The following is a 22924-nucleotide window of genomic DNA, read 5'->3' as shown; positions in this document are numbered from 1 at the left end:
TAGCTAAGCACCACACAGCTGCTTGCTCTCCCCTCTCCCCACCCCATGGGATTGGAGAGAGAATTGGAAGGGCAAAAGCGAGAAAACTCATGCATCAAGATAGAGACAGTTTAACAAGTGAAGGGGAAAAAAAGAAAAGACACCTCAAATAATGCAGAGGCAATCACTCACCACCAGCAGACCAATGACCAGCTAGTCCCCAAGCAACTTCAGAAAAAAATCCCCCAAAATTTTATTGTTGAGCATACCATTAGATGACATGAAAGATCCCTGTGGTCAGTTCAGGTCAGTTGTCCCAGCTGTGTTCCGTCTCAGCATCTTGCCCACCTCCAGCCTACTCACTTGGGGGTCTTGATGAGAGAAGGAATGATGCTGTGCAAGCACTGTTCAGCAACAGCGAAAATGTTGGTGTGTTATTGACACTGTTTTGGTCCCCAGGCTAAACCACAGCACCATGCAGGCTGCTATGAAGAAAATTAACTCCATCCTTGATGGTGCCCAATGGTTCTAATGCCTGGTTCTGATGGAGGTTTTGTGCTTCCAATCAAGGTTTTACCTCCCATGGGAGGCAGAGCCTACAGGTGAATCTTGGGGAGAGTTTAAACTTACGGTCACCATTGAGCAATCCGTGAGTGCTTGGAAAAGAAAAGTTCAGCACCAAAATTTCCTAGAGCTGCTCTGAACACTTTCTCCAGTATGACTGATAGGAAAGGAACAGATGAATCACTACTTTCTCTCAAGTGAAGTCCACCTGGTTTTGTTGTCCCCCTCACTATTTAAAACCCTGCCAGTTGTGTGATTACTGTATGCCAGACTCAGCCTCTCAAAGGGAGTATAGACACTGTGATGTCCACTGGGTTTGGGGTACTTATTGTTCTGCCAAGTGCTTTGACACAGCATGTGCATTGAAACAAAGAGGTAGAAACAAGGCAAAATCAGAAAAGATAAATATATAGAACTTCTGTGATGCAAAGTAATGCGAGATGACTGTAGAAGGACTGCTCGGAGTAGAAAATCATAGTCCAAAATACAGATATGTTCACTTGTAGCTTTTCTTTTTTTCACACTGACTCCTCATTAAATATGTTTGATCCACTTCTCTGATTTACATAGCCTCACCAGTTAATGAGAAAGAATTATATTACAAGGATATTGGAATGTTTTATTTAGCTAAGAAAAATCTTAAATTAAATATGTTTGATCCACTTCTCTGATTTACATAGCCTCACCAGTTAATGAGAAAGAATTATATTACAAGGATATTGGAATGTTTTATTTAGCTGAGAAAAATCATTACTGAAGTAAGCACACAAGTAAGTCCTTCCCATTAACTACCTGTTCTCCATCTTGCCTGTGTCAGGGCTCTACCCATACAGTTTTGTGACTGGCTGCCATTCCACTTTGTTTTTTGGAGTCAGACTCATAACACTCAGCTAGTAGTAGCAAAGTGTCATCAGTTATCTTAATATCTTACATTTCAGTTTCCACATATGGAAACTGAACAAGAGCCTCAGTAAAGTAGGATGATGCTGTGTAACCTGCAGAGGAAAGGAAAGTAAAGGTGCTGGGAGAGATGAAAAGGCCATGGGTGGGTGTGCTTATCGATCAGAGCTGTAAACTCACATGCTGCTAAGGATGCGCATTTGTGTATCTACAAGCTTGTTTTTATATGCATTATTGCATTATCATGCATTCATATATATGTAAGTATCTGTGAGTGTGTACTCATATGTATATATTCATACACACACAGAGACACATTTTAGCCCTTTTTAAAATTTGAAGTTCATAGAGTAAATCTCAAAAGACATCTATGTGTTTTTTCTTTCAAGAAAAATGTAGATATCTACTGAGAAAACTCCATTAAATCCAAACAAACATACAATTGATTTTCCTTTTACTGTCAAATGTGCCAGCAGCAGAACACTTGAACTAAAACAAAATTTACCATTACAAATTAAGTCCAAGAGGTGGCTTATAAGCGGAGACTGAGACCTAAGCCTCTGTGGCATGAGCCCCAAGCATTTAGTCACATCTAAGTTTTGCCTTCTCCCTTGCTTCCAACTTCCATCAGGTGATTCTCACCTCTTTCCAATAGATCATTCATCTAGAGAATAGAAAGATCAGTACCTGTAAAATCCTCAGAGATTTGCAAACTGGGATCTTGGCTGATTGAAACCTTGTCCCTTTTTGTCTTCTGTCATGTCTGATCTAACTCTGCTTCTCCTGTGCTCCTCATTCTTCTCTCTAACCTGTTTGTCTTTCCTAATTTCTTCCATATATTTCCATTTTAATGACTTCTACCTCAGTCCAAACTTGTGTTTTATGCTGAATAAAATTGTTCAGTGCGATGCTGATGTTGGTGTTACCAGACATATATCTTGGGTTTCAGGTGTCAGATAAGCCAAAAGATATTTGAGAAAAATTGTGAAGTACGTGCTTGTCCTCTTGAGACTCATCTGGCTCAGTGAGGTAAATTAGGAGGTGGCACATCCAGTAGACACCACTATTGTAATAACATCATGCTGTGTGACTGTTATGCTGAAATCTTTTTCCTGGGAGACATCTGTAAGGAGCTAGCTCCATGTTACTCTGTCCACCTCTCTCACACCTATTATATATCCTAGAGTCTCCCTGCAAAGTGTTTTGAAGAAATTGTGAAGTTTCTAGATTATTACCCCTGGTGAATCTGCTGATTATGCATATAGCATAGCTCTACTGCCACTAAAGGGAATATTATCATGAAGCTTTAAGGAACCTGGTGGTTAATGGAGTCACGAATGAGAGTGTGTCCACCATTCTGTGTGCCCTTTGTTGTTTATGTTCCTCGAAAATGCATTTATGTTCAGGAGCTATGAATACGAGGGTGATGGTTATTTTTTAAAAAATCCATTTGCTGCAGTGGGTGAGATATATTCAAATGTTACCTTCACATTTATCTCTAATATTATTTTAAGAAACTTCTGTAAGCAGAGGTAATTGACAGCATAAGAAATAGAAAAAAATATTTTGATCACAGGTGTTTGAGTAATATGAGATCCCACTCCTATATATCACCCTTGCTACAGACAGGTAGCAACTTAAAGGCATACTGGATTACTGCTATTTGCTCATAAAAGCCACGAAAGAGTTTTTGCACCAGAGAGAATGCTCTACTTTCTGATTATATCTAGGTGCCAGAAAGTTTACCTGCCATGCCACAGCTATGTGACTTGATGCCATTTGTGCAGGTGCTTTTTCTCTCTTGGTACATTGAGGTGACTAGAGAAGAGTTGCTTTTCTATTCTGGGGCTAGTAGTGATAAAGAGATATATTTCTGTTCTGCACTACAAAAAAAAAAGGCTCATCTATTAGTTCCAGCTTCTGGCAGGCAAACTTGTCTACACCCCTAGATCCACTTCTGAATGACACTCATCCTCTTTTGCAGTCTTTTGTCACCAGGAACTTGCTTTCAGTTTCACCCAGTGGGGTAATTTATTTGCAAGCGAGCAAGTCACCTTGGTGATACTCAGCTGAGTAACATTACTAATGTTCAACGTTCAGTCTTTGGGAATAGAAATGGAAACTAATGTAAGACCATTAAAGGGACATCCATCACTCAAGAGGCAGCAGACAAATCCAGAAATATCCATGGCTTCTGTCACTGATAGAGGTGAGTACGTGTATGTGAAAAGCAGGTCTATTTCTCCATAGTCAGTACAGATATTCACTGTAGTTTTATCTAAGAAACTGTGAGTATAGACAAATGTGTCTGTTGGTACATAAAGGTAAACAGGAGACACTTGTGGATTTGTGTGTGTGTCATCTCTTTGAATGTATTACTATATCTTGAGTCTTAGGTCCAGCTTCAAAATATTAATGTCTCATTTTGTTAACCATGAGGTGGCATTAGGCAGGAAGAAATCAAATTCCAAAAGATCTCTTAATGTGGCAGTTAAGAATGGAGCAAATTAGTTAGCTTATTTTTTCACCTATTTTGTTTCCAATGCAATAAACAACTAGAAAATGCCTCTTAAAGAATCAGTGAAATAAGGCTGTGCAAGGAGCTGATCAGGTCTCTGTTGATGTGGAAGACTATTTTACTCCTGCTGAAATGTAATTTCATTGTGTATATTTCATAATTCCTCATCTTAAAGAGCTACAGAAAAGTGCCTTTAGTATCTTAATTCTAAGTAAATGAATTATTTTCTTCAATAAAATTAGAGTTCTTAGAGTCTTAAGTTTGTTATGGATAGACTTTTACAAAATAAATAACTAGCCTTGATCACCTGCAATTGTTTTCATCTAGACTCTCAGCTAGTAAGGCATGAATGAGTCATGGGGTTGAACTTCTTCACCTCCACAAGAAACAAAATGTATATAATCAGGCAGGGCTGTGATGTCACCCTCCAGGTATTTGTTAGTCAGAAATCACCCTCCTTTTTGCACTGATATTTTTTCCTTGGCACTGTTATTTTTCCAGCTTTTGAAACAGTTTCATACTAAGAAAAGAAAAAAAACTGTTTGCTGTGAAAATGTTTTTGTCTAGATTGGCATTATGAGTATCAACAGGAAAACAGCTCAAATTTTACCTAGTAAAAGTGGTTTGGAAGATACAAAGGGAGAAGAGCTTTGATTCTACTCTTTGATTAGTCAGGGAAAAGCAGATGCAGTACTGCTGAAATTAGTGAAGATAAACTTGAGTGATATCACAGTCAACCCTAATATGTTAAAGTGAGCAAGGGTTCATGTACAGCATAGTTTAAACAATCATCGAGTTTAGTTCCCAGGTAGAAATCCACCACTCCTGCAACCCAGAGTGCTGCAGGAGTTTACTTGCTGTGCAGGGTTTACTTATTACACCCTCTTAAAATAAAAGAGATTTGGCAGGGAGTGTATAGACTCAAAGGGGCTAGGACAGAAAGTGTAAAGGAAATTTTATTTCCTGATCTACTATCCTCAATGACTAGCAAATATTTTCTGTATAGGTCCTTGCCCTGGTTTTGGCAGGGATGGAGTTAATTTTCATCTCAGAAGCTGGTGTGTCTTGAATTTTGTATGTGAAAAATGTTGATAAAACACCCTGATGATATGAGTTGTTAATGAGACCAAGGACACCGTCCAGCTTTCCAGGTCTTGTTAATGTGCAGATGCAGGAAGCTGGGAGAAAGACAGACAGAATAATTGACCCAAACTGGCCAAAGAGAGTATTCCATGCCCTAAATGTCATGCCCCATGGAGAGGGGCATCCATTTTTCCATCTCGTCTCTTTTGCTTGCTGGCTAGCGTCGTTCCCTCTGTTTCGTTTCCGTGATCACTGCTCAGGATGGGCTGTATGACTCGATGTCATTGGGACATCGAGTAGTGAGAAATCGTGTATTGTTTGTTTTGTATATTTTAGTATCCTTATATTTTGTTACTATTGTAGTTTTCCTTTGCTATTCTAGTAAACTGTCTTCATCTCAACCCATGAGTTTTCCTTTCTTCCCAATTTATTTTCCTTATCCCACAGGGGGATTGATCAAGAAACTGTGTGGTGACTAGGGCTAAACCACAACAGTCTTTTTGGCACCCAATGTGGGGCTCAAAGGGGCCTCGCTAGTTCAGTCGGGAGATCATCAGACTTTAATCTGAGGGTCCAAGGTTCAAGCCCCTGGTCAGTCCCGAAGGGCTGAGATAAGGACAGGTTTGAACACAGTGTGTTGAAAACAGATTTGTTACAAGTATTCAGTAAGCCCATTTGGTCGTCGCTGGCCGTGATGTTTTATTTGCTCTCAGAGCTGTTTTTAGAGCTGTATTGGGCAGCACCCTGCTTGCTGTATTTGCTGTTTGTTGGTGTTTATGCACGGTTTATCAATGCCATGTCTTGGATTAAAGGTATTGTTCTGCTGTGCTATGTGGCACTGATTTGCTTGATAACGGGACCAGTTTCATATTTTCATTCAATGGCAGCGGGCAGTGTGCAGAACAAGGAGGCAGTGGCAGCTCCACCTGTGTATTTTGGGAGCCATCTCATGGACGTTGTTTGGAATGGTCTGGGAAGCCAGGCCATGGGGGGAATATCTGTTTACAGCTTCCCCCACTTCCCCAAGCTAATTTCACAGCTTTTGAGAATTCTGAATACCCTTGGGATACTCCAACCACGGCGTTCACATTGACAGGTCTCTTGCAGCTATCTCAGATCTTGATTTAGATTAAGTTCAAACAACTATGTAAGAGTACTGTGACTACCATTACCCTGGCAGCATGCACTGCAGATACTCCAAACCCCACTACAGACCAACTCCTGCTACAGTTGCTGCAGTCCCTTTAGCCTCCACAACAGGCACTGCAGCTACCCCAATTCCTGCTACAGTCACTGTGGTTACTTCAGCCCCTATGGCAGGCACTGCAACTACCTCAGTCCCTGCTACAGACATTGCGATTGCTTCAACCCCCATGACAGGCACTGTGGCTACTCAAACCCTGGCAAGCAGTACTGCAGATAAACCAAAAAACCATCACAGTCTTGCACCCAAAGAGGACAACCGAGGGTTCTATCACCGTGTGCTGCTTGGGCCTCATGGCAGTTTACAGACACAGGCAAAGCTAGGAAGCCCTGTGCCTTGTTTTGCTCTTACCATCCCTTTCCCTGATCTTCCTTTCTAGTTCTCTCACTGCTTTGATCAGTGCGGATCTCAGAGTAGTGATGGGATTGCTTACCCTCCCAACACCTCTCAAGGAGATGCTGTGGGAATAATTCTGGAGCCTTCATCAAATTCCAGATTTAGGTCATTAGATTGCAACATTCTTCAAGCTGCACGTTTGTAATGGGAAAGGCTGAGAGTGGGAGGCTTAGCTGATGTTGAGGGCAGGCACCACACAATGGGACTAAACATCATTGAAGTGTTGGGATCATAGTACTGTTGGTACATTTGTCACAGGTGGAAGACACAGCAAAATGACTTCAAAATAAATTATTTGCCTGGCCAGCATCCAAGTATATGTGCTGTATGAAGTCAGGTGGAGCAGAGGAACCTGGAGGAGAATCTGGAGGACCTGATGCTCAAACAATTCTACCCAACATGCTGAAGTCAGCTGCTTGGAAAATTGTTTCAAGACCGTGCCATCAGTTTCTTGCTCCATCACCTGGGTCCTACCTACTACCCACTGTGGGAAATGCTCCAGAATTCTAGAGTTCCTGAGGGTACATCCCAGTGTGACCTTGGAAATATGTGCAGCCAAGATGTTCAAGCACCTGGATATCCATAACCAGCAAGGTCTCAGGAACCTGGCAATGAATGGAGTCATTATACGTATCATGAATCTTGCAGGTAACCCAACTTCTCTTTGGCTTTGTGTAGGTGTGGATTGAAGGTTCTGGGATTATGTGCACTCTCAGCAGTTGTGCTTTGTAATAGTGGTGATGACTGGCATTGGGGAGGTTTAGAGAGTGAAGAGTGCCACTCTTCTGCCTTATTTCTTTCCCCAGTCCCATACAGCTGCAGGACCAGCATGGTCATTTCCTCTTGCCAAATCTGAACAAGGAGAGTTATGTCTTTCTCTAGTCATCCATGCCTTCTTTATATACAGTGAAAAATCCTGACAGGAAGATAGAACCTGTCCTTCGTAGCATATATATGTAGATCAACTTGCCAGCTGCAGTAAGTAATTGGTTTCCCTTGATAGCTTGAGAAGACAAGGAGACGTATCTAAAGGAGACTTAAGGATGATGCATCACAGAGGACAATGGTATCTTGCATATATGTCTTTTCATATGTATATCTTGCCTGCCTGTTGATGTTTGGCTGTAAAATAGTCCAGACAAGTAGCTCACAAAAATTAATGTACATTTTAAGAGATGAATTTAACATCTGTGTCTGGATACTTACTACTGGAGCGTGCAGCTACAAACCTACCAGGCCAAATGTATACTTAAAGGACATTGCTTATCTTGGGGAATCTGTCTCTGGGATTATACACCAGAGCATTGACAGAAGCTCTGGCCATCCTATCAACACTAAGATCAATATGAAGCTGCTAAATGTTAGGATGTTCACTTTAGGTTTTCCCTGATCATTGAGATAAGTCAGACAGATTCATGACTAAAGCAACAAGTTTATTGTCTTACCCAAAGCTGCTGTGATCAAGCACAAGGCTTGCCAAAAGGTATGCCTCAACAGCCCAGATTGCATGTGCCACTTCCCTTTTCAGTCCCCCAGAGAGAAGCATTCCTGCCACTCACTGATTCCTTCTCCCTTGGCCAATGTGCTCTGGCTTTATACTCTGATGTGCTATATGTGATAGGGGCTGCCCAAGCCACTGTAGTGATCTCCTTCTCTGGCAATTCTCCTTTTAAAATATATTGCTATTTGTATCGTTTTTGTTCCCCTTCCCACTGACTTATTTGTGTAGCTGCAAGTCATTGTTGGTCCCTTGCATGAATACCCTCAGATGAATATAATTCTCCTGCCCTTTACCATTATTTTACTGACAAAGAAGTGACCCACTGATGTGTTCATGAAGGAAGAACTGGGCATGCCTTTCATGAAGAGTGACTGGGTGTCTCTGCTCTCAGATTACAGTTACTGGTGGAAAAGATTTGTTGCATCCCAACATGGAGAAGATGATTATTGGCCTGACAGCTTCGCTTCACACATCTTTCTGAATTTGATAGAGCTTTGTCATATCCTTTCAGTTAGTAGGCACTTGAAGAAAATCCTGAGTGAAAAGTAATGCAAAATCCTAGGTAAAGGAGGTTTGGAAGATCCTGGCAATGGTGTTAGCAGAAACGATAGTAGGAAAAATAAGCACGGGCTTGATGCCTCAAGGGGGCAAAGTGGACAAGAGATTGCCAAGGACTATGCTGCTATATTGTGCCTTTGTGGCCAGGAGGATAGAAGAGATTTAACAGTACTCTCAGGGTTTTTTTTTTTTTTTTAATAAGAAAAGGGTAAATTATTTCAGTCTTTTATGTGGTCAGATACAAGTTCATTAGCTTGAAGCTTACTGGAGCTATTTGATCCCAAAAGCTCATTCAGCTATGTCAACATGATTCAAGAACACTCTTTTTGCTTCTCAGGACAGGAGCACTACTGATTTTAGTTAAGTTCTGAGCAAGTTCAAAAGCCCAAATGGGAGGATTCACTTTCAGGATCAGAACTTACACATAAGAGTATCATATGACTCAGATCTGCATTCCCCATTTCTTGCAATCCATACAACTGCATAAGTTATTTGTATGTCCTCATATCCTACTATACAGGAAAGAGAAGTTGGTCTACTAAACAGGAGAGAAGACCAAGACTGGAGTTAACTTCTTGGCCTAGCCACCCTTTGTGGGTAAAGCCAGCTCTTTCTTGAACTGGCCGCTATATGTAGAATGGGGGCTAGCAGAATCGACAGCAGGAGACAGAGGAAGGGATGCAGAGGACTAGATAATACAGACAGGAGGGAGAACTACATAATACAGACAGAAGTCTAGAAGGAGAATAACGTATTTGTAGGATGCTGTAAATGCCTTGTTTTATTTCTGACTGAGGAAAAGGTAAACAATAGACTTCATTTCAGTTCCATCCATCCCAAGCTTTACATAGGTCTTTTAATACCTCAGAACCTGACCTTTCTTACTCTAACTGTCTGAATAAGACATTCAGGTGACAGGATATGCAGACAGTGGCATTATCCAGTCAGTCAGATGATCTAACAGAGTAGTTAATGCAATGTAACTGTTTAAGAGTTTTTTTTTTTCCCTTGGCTTTCAGCTTTCCTTCTTTAAAGCCTGAGATAAATAATTTAGCAGCTCACACACAGTCAAATGCAAGCTGAACAAGGCTGTCTGCTAAAGGCTTGTGGGTACTGACAAACTACAGCCAACTCAGCACAGTTCCCTGGGCAGCAGTAGAAGGTGAAGAATCATAGAATCACAGAATCTTTAAGGTTGCAAAAGACCTCCAAGATCATCAAGTCCAACAATCAACCTAACACCACCATGTCCACTAAACCATGTCCTGAAGTGCCACATCTACACGGTTTTTGAACACCTCCAAGTATGGTGACTCTACCACTTCCCTGGGCAGCCTGCTCCAGTGCCTGATCACTCTTTCAGTAAAGAAATTTTTCCTAGTATCCAATTTAAACCTCCCCTGCTACAACTTGAGGCCATTTCCTCTTGTCCTTCAGCTTTTGGTTTTAACAAGCCAGCTGACAAATGACCTGTCTCTGCTTGTGCCCCTGGCAACCTTGTTGATTACTGCAGAGTCCTGGTGGCTGGGAAGCTTGCACTTGGACACCTTCAGCAATTTTGTGCTGAAAGTCAGGCACTTGCTCAACTGCTCTGCTGCTTCAACCAAACTCAAGCCACCCCTAAAACGAAAGTGAATAGGGCCCATTATCAGTAGTTATGACTAACCACGACCCACCCTGCACAGAGGAATGGGAAGGTCTATGTGCTCAAGCCTTGTGAACACCCCACCCCATTGTACTAATTGTGCATGTTCACATACGTCTCATTGACCATTGCCAGCTGACACAATTCTTGGGGTAGATGAAGACCCCCTAAGCGCAGAGGTGTAACAAGGAGAGTTTGTTCCAGGCATTATGCTCCAGAGAAATACAGACCATTGTGTCAAGTCTTGGCACAAGAAAGACACTGAGGAACCAGAGGGGATTTGGTGGAGTACCACTGCAATGCTCAGAGTGCTGGAGCACTTGCCCTACAAGGAGACACTGTGGGAGCTGGCTTTGTTAGACCTAAAGAGAAGAAGGCTAAGTGAGATCTTACTGCAGCTTTCCACTACATAAAGGCAGCTGAGACAGAGCCAGGCTCTTCTCAAAGCTGCACGGAGGGAAAATGAGGCAACAGGCACAAGCTGCAACAAGGGAAATTACAACTGAACAGAAGGAAAAAGTCTCTCCCGATAGTGGTGCTGTACAGGGAGGAGTGCTGAGAGAGGCTATCGGACTAACACATCCCTGGAGACACCGAGAGCTTTCCTCTGAGCTGCCTGATTTAGCCATGCAGCAAACACGTTGTTGGACCCTCTAGAGGGCCTTTCTAACCCCAAAGATTCTGCCTTTCCACAGGACCTAGCTCCACTTCCCCTGCATTCAGCAGCACAATCTGCCACCTTTTAAATGCTTCTGAGTGGTTAGTCTTTCTAGGAGGAGTTTACATGGCACAGTAAATTCCAAGGTGCTACCCTGTTGTCTGGAAAGCTGTGTCCTAAGGGAGATTATCTAACATGTTGAAGGTGGATCAGAGCGATCTCTTGGACTAGATGCTGTATTTTCAAACTCTGGATCATGCTGAAAAGACAACTTAGCTTTTGACATCTAATTTTTAATCTTTATGTTTCTTTTTTTCCTGCTAGGGGCTTCCTCCATTGCTGGCAAACTTTGAATACTAACAAGCATCAGCAGCATGCTTTCAAGCTCACTTTGTGCATCATAACATTATTTACAAGGCTGGAAAGGCCAGTTCCTGGCAGTCTTCACCCACCACAGTCTTGAACTATGAGCTTCATACTGTCACCAGAGAAGACTCTTGTCACTGGCTGGGCATTGCTCAGCAGAAGGAGCACATAAGAAACAACAAGGAAGTTTGGATTGTGCAGCCGGGCAGCCAGGACACAGTGCTCTGGGTCTTTATAAGGCTTTCTGAGAGTCCAGTGGGGACAAGACCTATGCCCCAGGATCCAGCCTTTCATGTCTGCTGATTCTGCAATCAGATTCTGTGAGTATGCTCTCAAGAGGCCACCAAGTGACATTTTTCCCACTCTGATCTGTTTCAAAGAAGTAATTGGCACAATGCATTCTGGTTTTGAGAATTTCTTATGAACATCACTTTTATGGCTATGTGTGTTTCAGAATGTTTCAGAAAATACTTAATGTTGTTAGTATTTATGTAACATCATTATTATTATATTACTGCTTTTATTACAATATAATACAATTATATTACTAAGGATTATATTGCTTCATTTTAAGGTTTTATTCTCTTTGCTTTCACAACTGTAGAAACAATAGAATAAAAGGGAAAATGTCAGCTCTGGCAACTTTGCTTTTCAGCAGGCACACATCCTTCCCTTGTAATTCCATACTCTGGAGTCCCAGTTGTTCATTGAAAACTAGGAGAAAACAGTAAAATAATCTCTGCTTTTCCAACTGGAAGCACTGAGTGGAATGGTGAGGTTGGAGATATTGAAAGCTTTGAGCTATCTCTACAGGCAGAAGGCAAAAAAAAAATAGGTGTGTTGGGCCTTGCAAGAGTTTTTAGTTTGCACTGCAAATAATGGAAAATATCTGAATGAGTCGTGTTGGAAGCTCCATGTTTTATGATGCCAAACCCTCCAAGCAGGAGGCCCATTGTGTGATCCCACTGGGGAATGTTCTGCTGCTGGGATCTGCAACATGCAGACGCAAATTATTATTTGAAGAATAAGGTAGGGGCTGGTGGGAATCCTGCCTATCTCTTGTAGTTGATTAATGCTTATAGCATCCTTTGGCCATGCTGAAGTCTCCAGATGTTTAGCAGACAATCAAGCCAGGCAGAAAAGTTACAGACTACGGAATCAGCTCCAGCCCCTTCTGTCTGAGAGAGTATCTAAAGCTAAGCGCATCTGGGTGAGGAGTGTCTCCTATGTTAACTGAAGCAATGTATAGCGTGGCTGAAGTTTTCTTCCCCCTGTCCAGGTCCTCAGGCTGGATGTTACATGTCTTCTTTCTGGACATTCTAGGGTTAACTCTTTGTTTCCTTAGGGAGAAATCAAATCACTTGATCAAAGTGTAGTTTAGTACACTGGGGTTTGTCAGAACAAACTTTGTCTTTTGTGACAAACCCCTCCACATTTCTTCTGCAAACCAAACCCAATTTCCATTGCCAGGAGTATTTAATACTTCTGTGATTAAATAATGAAATTTCTGCTCAGAGAAACACCGAAGGGCCAGCACCAGGGAGGGAAAGAAAAAAACCCTGCTGAAGCTAGAGGACAATGTTGGACATAAATACATATAGGCTAAAAACCCCTGAAGGGGTCAGTATCAGAGGACTGGACTGCATGACCTCAAGGCCCTTTTCTGTCCTGGTTTCCAAGTACCAGCATATGGGAGAGGGAAAAAGAGCAAGCAGGGCGGGAGACATGCTTTGAAAATCTCCCTTGTATTTGTAAGGGCCTGGAGCATGTCTTTGCATTGTTTCATGGTAATCTGTTTCTTATTATTGCAATGTGATGTCCAAGGACGCTGTGTACTGACCTGGAGTAATGCTGTGTGCAGCTGTGGGAATGATGTCAGTGTCCTGATTTTCAATGGGCATATTCTGGGGGTTGTTGAGAGCTGAACTCCGGGAGCTGTTTGCAGCGAGGAACATCCCTCCAGCCAACACCCTCCTAAAGGGTGGAAAACATCCATATGCACTAGGTGCACTATGCCTGGTTTTCCACACTGTACCAATAACTATCTTATCCTCTCTTTGTCCCATTTCCTCTGTTATCAGAGTGATCCTGCACCTCGCTCTGCTGCAGAGTTGGAGCTCTCACAGAGTGGGTGGTCTCTGTATCCCAGCTCCCCGGGGTGATAAAGTGTATGTCAGTTTTCATGAGACTGGATGCATCCTGAGGGTCCTATTGCCAAAGGTCAGGCAGGCAGCTGTGTGCAGAGACATGCAGGATGATATTCAGTGAGGATGAAGGAGCTACCCCCAGCCCCTAGGCAGGATGGTTTTCAGCAGCCCCCCGGGCCTCGTGAGGACATGCCTACAGTAATGGTGTATAAAGCTTGACAATGCAAAAAGCACTCAAAATATTACATACCCACTCATGAGGGCAGGCCTGGTAAGAGCTCATGTTTGTGCCAGATTTGCTGGAAATCTTTTGTCATTAATTGTGGCTGTAGTCCTTATGGTGTGAGTAACAAGAGAATGGGCAGGCGGGCAAACGGGTGGAAAGCACGGCTCAGGGCAGCAGCTGTATTTGTATGTGCAAGTGCCTTGTCCATCACTGCAATCCACAGGATGTCAGACCAAGTGAGACTTTCAGTTAGTGCTGTAGGCCCATCTCCATAAGGGATAGGCTGTAAATATAAGTGGTACTCCAGAATATATAAGCAATAGTGAAATGTTCCCTATATACACTGTCTACAAAGCATGTAAAAAATTCTTAGGTTGAAAAAGTAATGTTATTACTTAACCGTCATCCTTCACAGAGTTATTCTTGGCAGAGACACCTAATCTATTTGAGGTTGAATTAATTAACAATGCCAATTCAAAGAATACTTTGTAACAAATAATATGAACTGGTATTTGAGAACAGAAAAAGTTGCAGTTAAAAAGGATCTCTATAGCAGAAGATTTAAATTCCTATAGCTAAACTACATAGATTACCTGAACAGTCCACTCTGAATTTAATCTGCTTTAGATTCAGAAGAAGCAATCTAGGATGTATTCTGAATCCAGTGCATGTTTCTTTGCATTTACTCATTGCATTTATTCTCCTATTGTATAATGTCACCAATTGTCATGTCTCAACAAGTATCTTCAACTCAATGTTTGTCAGCATTTAAGCAAAAGCCAGTGTCTCAAGTGCTTTTTCAGGAAAAAAAAAAAGCTACTTTTTCTAACAGCTCTCCAACAATTCCACTCAGAAGGACAATGGTATTGTACAGGCCAATACCAAAAGTTTCCATCTCCGCTTCTCTTCTTGTTTTGTGGAGTATGTTGACTCAGCACTTCTTCTGTGTCTGCTTTGGTTAATTATAAGACATGAATGGGGACAATAGGCTTGCAATTGATGAAGGAAGCATCTTGAATACAACTTCAGTATTTACATCCCAGATTTTTGATAGTATTTCCAAAGTTGGAAAATTGCCTGAACACTTTATCTGCCTTGATCTGCTGGGTGACGCTGGCAACAATTTGAAAGTTACAAGGGAAAAGGATAAAGACAATATATAGGATAGTGCTAGGTTGTCTCTCCAGAAATCAGAAAGAATAGATGACACGTCAATCTTTTGTGGCAACTTTTACTTCCCTCACCCACATGGTACCAAAATAATGACAAAATCAGATGCTCATTTGTAAGACCTTTATTTATATAAATAATATGCACTGTATCAAACAAATATACAACACCATGTTTGCAAATTAATGCTTTGCAAAGAACTCTCTTTACTATTCCTGGTTGAAGTTCCTCAAGCTGAGAGTACCTCAGGAGCCTGAAATTGTAGAAAGCTTGTGGTGCACCCAGTAGTGACCTCTCCTAGCAGAAGGAGGCACTGGGGAAGCAGGGCTCTCTGCTGTCCTCCTGCGGCTGGCCTATCACCAGAAGAGGTGTTTTAAAGAGCCACACAGAAGCCTCCAGCCTTATCCAGGATGGAGCAGAAAACTCACAGCCATCATGAAGGAAATGACAGAGCACCTCCAGAATGTGGGACACACTTAGCGTTGGCAAAGCCTCAAGAAGTTAGACTGCAGAGGACAATCCATCTGTAATTTAGGTAGTGGGAAGGTGGTGGTGAGTAGATGTGTACTATGAACCTATGTCTTCAACTTGGGTAAAGACTGTGTCCACAAGATCAGGTGCTGATGGGGTCTCCTAGTGGAAACACAATGATTGCCAGGCAGGAGGATGCTTTGATTTTCCCCTCTACAAAAGATATCTATCTACAGGCTTTACAGGTTTGCTTATGCCGAGTGTTTTTTCTGGTCAGCTCTCAGCCTGGTCACCAAATAGCCATATCTAGATATATTATGGGCAGTAAAAGGCTTGAAAAAAACCAGAAGACTGTGGAACTATTAAGGGGCCTCCAGCAGAGGACAGTTGGCTAAGGAGGGAGCATATTGTAGGACTGATCTAGAAGGAAATGCTCAGTGGATGAAAAGTACTCCAGTAGTGAGAGCTGTGGTGCTCCTCCCTGAGGTGTGTCAAGAAACAGATGGTGACTGATGTGGATGCCAATACACCATCTAAAAAGACACAACATGAATGAGAAATGAAGTCTGAGGGACAGTCTAAGAAATTAAGTCTGAGGGACAATACAATGTGGAAATGAAGTGTATTTTCCAGTAGATGTATGCTGGAAAAACTTTGCAATGGTGAAGTGCCTTTTTGGCTCCTTTCCTGGCTAGATGGGAGGTCCACACACTGATCAGTACTGACCTCAAGCTGCCATGAATCTCAACATAGTTCATAGGAGTTGAGTGGACTTCCTATTTCTGCATGGGAAACATCTTACTGGACACCCAGAACTGCAGTTTGCACTTGAAAATGTTGGCCAGCAAGTCTTCTGCTTTCATTTTAGGCTTTTATTTTCTAGTTTCAACCTCTCCTAGGGCACAAAACCTGGACCTACAGCTACTGAAGCTCTCTCCTTTCTGGGCAGGAGGCACTACAGGTCCTGGGCCTGCACATGATCTATTTAGAAGACCTGCTGGCTTGAAGTGAGACTTTCAAGCTAAACTACCTGGGCTGTCCCAGGACTCACTTCAACACTCTCAGTTGAGCTTTCCAATAACTGTCAAACTTTTCTGTTAGGACACAGGCTATACCACTTAAATGGTGGTGGTTTTCAACTTTCTATCCACATCCAGAAGGACAAATATACTGTTTCACAGCAGAGGACACAAAGCAGCTCAGTGTAGTGCAGCTCTAAGAGTCAAGAGATATGCTCCCCAAAGCCCTCATGAAATGTGCAGATCAGTGTGGTGCCAGTGAAAACACAGTCACACAAACAGCTTTGCAGGCTGTCTGCTCCCAGCTGGGCAAGGCTAAACCCAGAACTCCATTTAGTGGACCACATGAATTAGCTCTGCAGGGACTGAGAGATGGCATATTGCTCTCTGGCAATATCACTGCAGTCCTGGCTATTCCCAGCTAGCAATGGATGAGGTGTGAGTCTAGGGAACGTGTCTTCAGAAGATCAGCCTAATTCTCCTTGGAAATGAAAAAGTCTTATCTCTATTCTTATCTGAATAGACACAGAGCTGGAAGGAAGAGAGATTTAAAGAGGGAAGAAGAAAAAGATCTGTTGTAAAGGAGAGAGTTGGAAATCGAAGAACAAGTGTTTGTGAAGTCTTCTGATTGCTGACTTTCACTTCAAAGTCCCAGAGTTTTAAAGGCATCTCGTAAATCATCTACTTCGTACAGTGGCTGCAGGACAAAATATAAATTATAGGTCAGTTGTCAAGTAAGCAGGAAGATGGGGAAGGAGAAAGGAATGACAGGAGATGGGATGGGTGGATGAAGGGCAAGAGAAGGAGGAGAGGAGATAGGAAGGAAGTTGGTGGAGAGATGCACAAGGGATGTGGAAGGTGAAGATACAGGAATGAATGAAATGGCAGATGGCAGAGATGGGCAGTAAGAGCAGAGAGCAACTATAGCAAGGAATAGAGGAAGAAGATGAGGGGAAGAGGCATCAGAAAGAAAAGGAGAATTGGCCCTCACCAGGAGGATCCGTCGAAGTTTCCTGGACAGATGGACAGAGTTTTCATGCAGTCCTTCCCAGGCTTTGAATGTCTTTTCCCTGTTCTCCACAAACGTATTCCAGCAGTAGAAGTAATCTGTGCAAGGCACAGGGGAGTTACAGAGTGCTCAAGACTGCCCCAGAGAGGACACTGGCCACTAGGGTCACTAAATCATCACATCCTACCATCATCTTATCTGGCTCCTTGTCCTACATTCTCCCACCCTCCCGGGTCTCCCTAAGTCCCCATAGCTTTCTGTCATCTCTTTTTTGCTTGCACATCTCACCTTTGAAGGTCATGATGGCAATTTGAGCCCCCGCCCTGTGCAGGCGCCTCAGGCCCTCAGGCTCTGCTTTGCGGTCCTCACAGAAGTAGAGGCGTGCCGTGAAGATGCGCAGGGTCAGGTTGGGGTAGGCGCGCAGGAAGTCGGCCACATGTCGGGCACAGTCGTAACAGGGGCTCCAGGAGGTGAACCAGGTGATACGGTAGCAGCGGCCTGGGTCCAGGTCCCAGGCTGAGATGTAGCGCAGGAAGAGCACCTCCACATGACAGCCCATCTTCGTGAAAGAGGGAGAGAGGCAAGGCATGAGGCGGGATGGTGAGCAGGGTGTAAAAAGGGTGAGGAAGGAGATGTGAGCTGGAAAGGATGTGAGGGGAAGAGAAACAAGGTGGGCAGTAGGTCCTAGGGGCAGTGCACAGAGGGAGAAGGCACAGTGGTACTAAATGGAAAAGCACAGGGCCACACTGATGCTTAGGGACATACACAAGAGGAATGGGTGGGAGCTAAGTAGAAAAGTAGGTAGACTGGTAAAGCAGCAGGGAATATGGTTGTCTTGCTGGTAACACACTTGAGGGTAGCATAAAGTATGGGTTTACCTGAAGGCTGCATCCTCCAAATAGTAGGTACCAGTGCAGTGTCCATGCTTGTGGACACGTGTGCCAGTGCCTGTGTGCTGTTGCAGCCCTCCTTTCCTTGCTGCCCTAGGCGGACTGCAGCTGCATGCACCTCAGCTCAGAGATAAGAACAGGATGCCAAGATGTTCCCCATACCTTATTGCGCAGGTATCCAAAATCCAGGGAGCACGATGTGGCACTGTCACGGCGCTTCACAACATAGCAGAGGTAGGTTTCACGCCGGCCCTTAGCCCAGCGCAGATTCTTGAAGTTGTAGAGGAAGAGTTTTCTCTTCATCAAGAGGCTGCGGGAGAAGACAAGAAAGAATTTACTTTAGCCCCATCCTGGAGCCAGCAGTTGGCCGTGTCTTTTTTGAGGGCTCAGCACCAAAAATATCCTCATGTCCAGGCCTCTCAGTACGACAAAAGCATCAGTAATTTGCATGCAATATGTTAGGGAAAGGGTGCAGACGTGACTGTAGAGATGAAGCAGATGACCTTGTGAGTGGAACCAGTAAATGAATTAGTAATGATTAGTCAAACAGCAACTATGGCTGGGTAGAGTGCAAAAATATCTGCAAATATCCAGAAGATGGACACAAATGAGGGAGAAGGATGAAGGTGTCTGAGAAGAACTGGGAAGATGAGAGGGTTTGGAGTTCAGTCATCAAGAGATATTATTACTGCTGTATGAAACCCTGAAAAGCCACTGGGACAAGAGATGGGTCAAATTAGAGTCTTTACAGAAGACTGGACAGAGTTCCTTCTCGGCATTGCGCAAAAGAAGAGCATGGTTGAAAGTGTGCAGGGCTGGTAGGGGATTGGGTAAAGGGTCATACACTAGCTGACAGAATACGTAATGGGGTAGGCATGCTGACACCTCTCCAAACACAAGTACTGTTCCTACATTAGACAAACATTGAGATTGGTGGGGTTTTGCTCCTGTGCCCAGAGATTCTGCTGGAGAGAGGCAGCAGGAGCATGGAGAGGGTAAGGTATTAATGAGCTGTGTCTAACAGACTCACTGACAAGTGAAGATACATAGGCAGCTGAGAACAGCTGTGTTCATTGAGCTGAGATACTCACCTCCCCCACAGCAATACAAAACAGAAGTGAATGAGTTAAAAATAATAACGTCCTTTGTCATCTTTTCCCTCTGGTAGGCTGGTATTTAGCAGGGAGACTAGGTCAGTTTAAGTCACACCAAGATGGTTTTTCTGGGGTGTCTCCAGTGAGGTGTAAGAAAGGCGAATTTGAGTTAATCTGAGAGTCTAAGTAAGGAAAAGTTTCTTATACAAACATCATTCATCTGTTTGCCAACATCACCATAAAGCCTAAGCACTGCAGAGCACTTAATCTCCAGCTAACAGTGGCATCCTCTCTGCTCCTCCAGGAGTTTCTCTCCATTGTGCACCCTCATACACCACCATTGCACCATAGGTGCTCATTCGTATAGTCATGCACATCCTCTTACGTTTTGTGACAGTGCACATGTTTTGCTCTCCTGTAGCACTCCCTATTGCACCTCACACGGCATCACCAGAAAGGCACGTTCTTCCCTCAAGCATCCTTGCTACCCTGATTGTCCCACAGATAGGCAAGCCACCCACACACATCCTCTTTCCTGCCATGTCACCCTCAGCCTGCAGTGCAAAAATACTTGTCCTGCTCACACAGAAAGAGCAAACACACACATACTCAGTTATGCCACTCTTTATACAGACACGCTCCTAGAGTAGATCAGATGGGAGAAAGTCCATAGAGAAGACAAGGTTCTGCAGAGTCCTGCACACACTCAGAGAGCAAAGTATCCTTACTAAGCATTTTAGTCAGCCCAGCAACAGCCTCAGCCAGTTCTTGGAGGTCTGTCCTGTAAGCACTGCCCCAGTCCTGCTCTGCTGGGTTTACAGGTTGTGTCAGGAGTAGAACACAACCTAATCCCACTGCATTTCATCACTGCTTTCTCTGGCAGTTCATGCTGGGTTCATGTGTCCCCTACCCACTTTTCTCTCTTGCAGAGTATGTTCTTAATCATCAGTTTTGATTTATTTCTCACACTTAGAGCTGCCCCACTTTCTACCACCTTTGATTCACCCTGTTTCCCTGCCTTTGTACAAATGCGCATGAACATGTGTGTATATTCCCTAAAATACACACACACACACGTGTTGGTTCCCTCAAAAAATTGTCAACTGGTGATTCACCTCAGGCTTCTCCCTCTTAGATGTGTGTTATGGTAGGGATGTGGGGAAGACTCTCATCCGTAACAGAGGTGCTGGAGAGGGGACACCCCTTCCATGTGTGACAGATCCTCAGATTGTCCAGAGAGGACAGCCCAGACAATCGCATGGGAAATGAGCAGATATGATAGGCCAGAGGGTTTCAACGCTCTTACCTGGGGTGTGCCACAACAGCAGAAAACAGAGTAGAAAAAGTGTGAAAAAATGCAATCACTTGTTGAAGAACCATATATGCGAGGTAAAAACCAATGACAATTATGTTGATGTTTCATCAAAGCCGACATGGAAAAATACTTTTCAACACATCAAAAAGCTTAGGGAAAACAGACCTTCGATTTTCTCTTTTTTTTTTCAGTAAAGTTTTGGGCAAAAACAATTGCTTTCAAAATGTTTCTGATTCTTCTTCTAACTTTCCCTTCTCTCAATTCTTCCCATTTTTCTCTATTCAGTGGTTTTGCCCCTGCAGAGCCGCATGTGGATGCAAATAAGGGTGAAGAACAAGAAATTAACCCAAAACCCAGAAAAATAAAATTATGATCCCTTGGGCTATTTTTCAGTGTCAGAACAAAGTGAAGACAATTTTGAATCACAGAAGCCATTTGTTCAACTAGAAATGTTCATTAACATCAGTTCTTGTTTCCCCTTCTCTCTGGAGTTCTCCACTCCAGTTTTTTTTTTTTGCTAGGGAGGATTTCAAAACATGAGTGGTACAAGAAGAAGAATGAATGAACAGATATTACAAGGAGCAACTGAGCAAATTTGCAGTTAGGTACAAAGTGCTGGATACATGTGCAACTCCTATAGCTATAGGATAGCTGAAGGGAAAGCAGCAAGCACATAGAAGCTGTGATTATACCTGGGCACTGAAGAGGTAGACTGACCAGAAACCTTCTCCTCAAATAAAGATTCATTAAGCCAATCCTCAAATCAGAGTGAAGACCTCTAAGTGTGTGAATGATATGCAGCTGTGAAGAGTCACTAGTAATAATTATCTCTCAGACTAATTTCAGTGCAAGTGGAGGAATCCAATGCTGGAACAGTCTGTGCTTAGAAGCACAAGGGTGCCAGCAGTAGAAATAGAATAAGACAGAAATCTGGTGCAAGAGAAACAATAGGTGGATAAAGAGAGAAGAGTGGGCAGGGATTGAGATTCTTAAGCAGTGGCTAGCATCTGAATGTTCATCTTTCTGTCTTTTTTTTTTGTTTCTAGAAAAGAAAAAGAATGAAAAGGAACAGAGGATAGTCAAGAGAAAGAGAAATGACAGAAAGGGAAAAGCGTAGAGGGTGGCAGACAGTCAAAGAGAAAGGATGACAGAGACACAGAGATGCAAGGTACAAGAGCAGGATGGGGTGGGGAGTTAGATCACTGAGTCAGATGGGGAAAGGGAAAGGGATGGTAAGCATCAAAGGGAGAGGAGATTAATTCTAAAACCCTTGTTTCTTACACAAGGAAGAAACTGGAGGCACTCATTTTACCTGTCCATGACTGCCAGGGTTTCCCTCAGGTGATGCGACTGTGGGGAGGTTGTCTCGCAGGCTCTGTCTGTACAGCCCTCTGACTTGATGTACAGAAACGTAGACTGCCCTGTGTGTCCTCTCCCCATTCACCCCTATCTACCCCCTGCCGGGTTTCACCAGGGTGTGGTTGAGGGAGGAGTTAGAAAGATCTCTGGAGCTGCAGGAGCTGAAGAGCAAAGGGTTGAGATGCGAAGGGTCATCAGTTCTGAAAGATGCTCAGCACTCATTGGTTGCCTCCCCTTGCTGCACTCCCCATTGAGCCCTCCCCGCCTGCAAAATTATTCTGAATTAATATCAATAACATAACGAGGCAGGAAGCATTGTCTAGTGGTTAGAGGCGGGGGCCTGGGAGCTTGTGTACCACTAACGTGAATGTGGGCAAAACCACACCATCCCTCTGGGCCTCAGGTCACGCAGCTGTGCAGAGAAGATGGTGACCCTGTCCTGCCCCACCATGGAGGGACCTCTGCCCAGTGCCCTGCAGCCACGCCCCTGGAAGGATCTCAGGGAACACCAAACTGTTGGCAGGCTTCCCCTCTTCCTCCATATACTCCTGAAAGGCCTGGCAGCTGCTTGGAGGCCAAAGAGGAGGCTGAGAGAGACTCACCTCCAGAGAGAGCCCAGGTGTGATGGGGAGCGCCCTGGCCCCACTTTGGCACCTGAACATGGCCATGAGCACCTGAGCTGTCTCAGCATGCCAGGAGTGGTGGCAAAGCTGCATTGCAAAGCTGTATACAAAGGACTGGTGAAGAATGACTCAACTCTCAAGATGCACACTCTTTGCTCTGCCAGCACCATGCTCTGCTGCCCAGGCTCTGCTCCACCAAAGCCCCACAGTGCCTGTCTGGGCATCCATC

The 22924-nt window shown here is 43.6% G+C and overlaps 1 protein-coding gene across 2 annotated transcripts; it reads right to left on the bottom strand.

Moving 5' to 3' along the window:
- Positions 1 to 17048: 17048 nt before the first annotated feature.
- AICDA (activation induced cytidine deaminase) lies at positions 17049 to 22153 on the bottom strand. Of its 2 annotated transcripts, XM_010128973.2 has the most exons (5): positions 22026 to 22153; positions 18467 to 18614; positions 17703 to 17973; positions 17397 to 17512; positions 17049 to 17102 (listed from the first exon to the last, which is right to left on the bottom strand). In XM_010128973.2, exons 1-5 carry the CDS (start codon positions 22151 to 22153, stop codon positions 17049 to 17051), a joined length of 717 nt encoding a protein of 238 aa, XP_010127275.2. The 2 variants fall into 2 exon arrangements, with proteins under 2 accessions (XP_010127275.2, XP_086621564.1); XM_086765438.1 differs by lacking the exon at positions 22026 to 22153 and having other exon boundaries at positions 17397 to 17475; positions 17696 to 17973; positions 18467 to 18610.
- Between the last annotated feature and the right edge of the window lie 771 nt (positions 22154 to 22924).

This window comes from Chlamydotis macqueenii, chromosome 1 (assembly GCF_036417535.1).
Source record: "Chlamydotis macqueenii isolate bChlMac1 chromosome 1, bChlMac1.mat, whole genome shotgun sequence".
In the NCBI taxonomy this organism is placed as follows: Eukaryota; Metazoa; Chordata; class Aves; order Otidiformes; family Otididae; genus Chlamydotis; species Chlamydotis macqueenii.
The sequence above is the reverse complement of the archived record's forward strand: the minus strand, read 5'-3'. Positions and strand labels throughout refer to the sequence as shown.

What these genes read in the sequence shown, in the direction of transcription:
- AICDA (XM_010128973.2), bottom strand. Translation starts at nt 22,153, where the DNA reads ATGGGGAGAGGACACACAGGGCAGTCTACGTTTCTGTACATCAAGTCA. An exon ending in ACCCTGGCAGTCATGGACAG is followed by an intron (nt 18,615 to 22,025) that starts GTAAAATGAGTG and finishes CTTCTCCCGCAG; the next exon opens with CCTCTTGATGAAGAGAAAAC. An exon ending in TTGGATACCTGCGCAATAAG is followed by an intron (nt 17,974 to 18,466) that starts GTATGGGGAACA and finishes TCTTTCACGAAG; the next exon opens with ATGGGCTGTCATGTGGAGGT.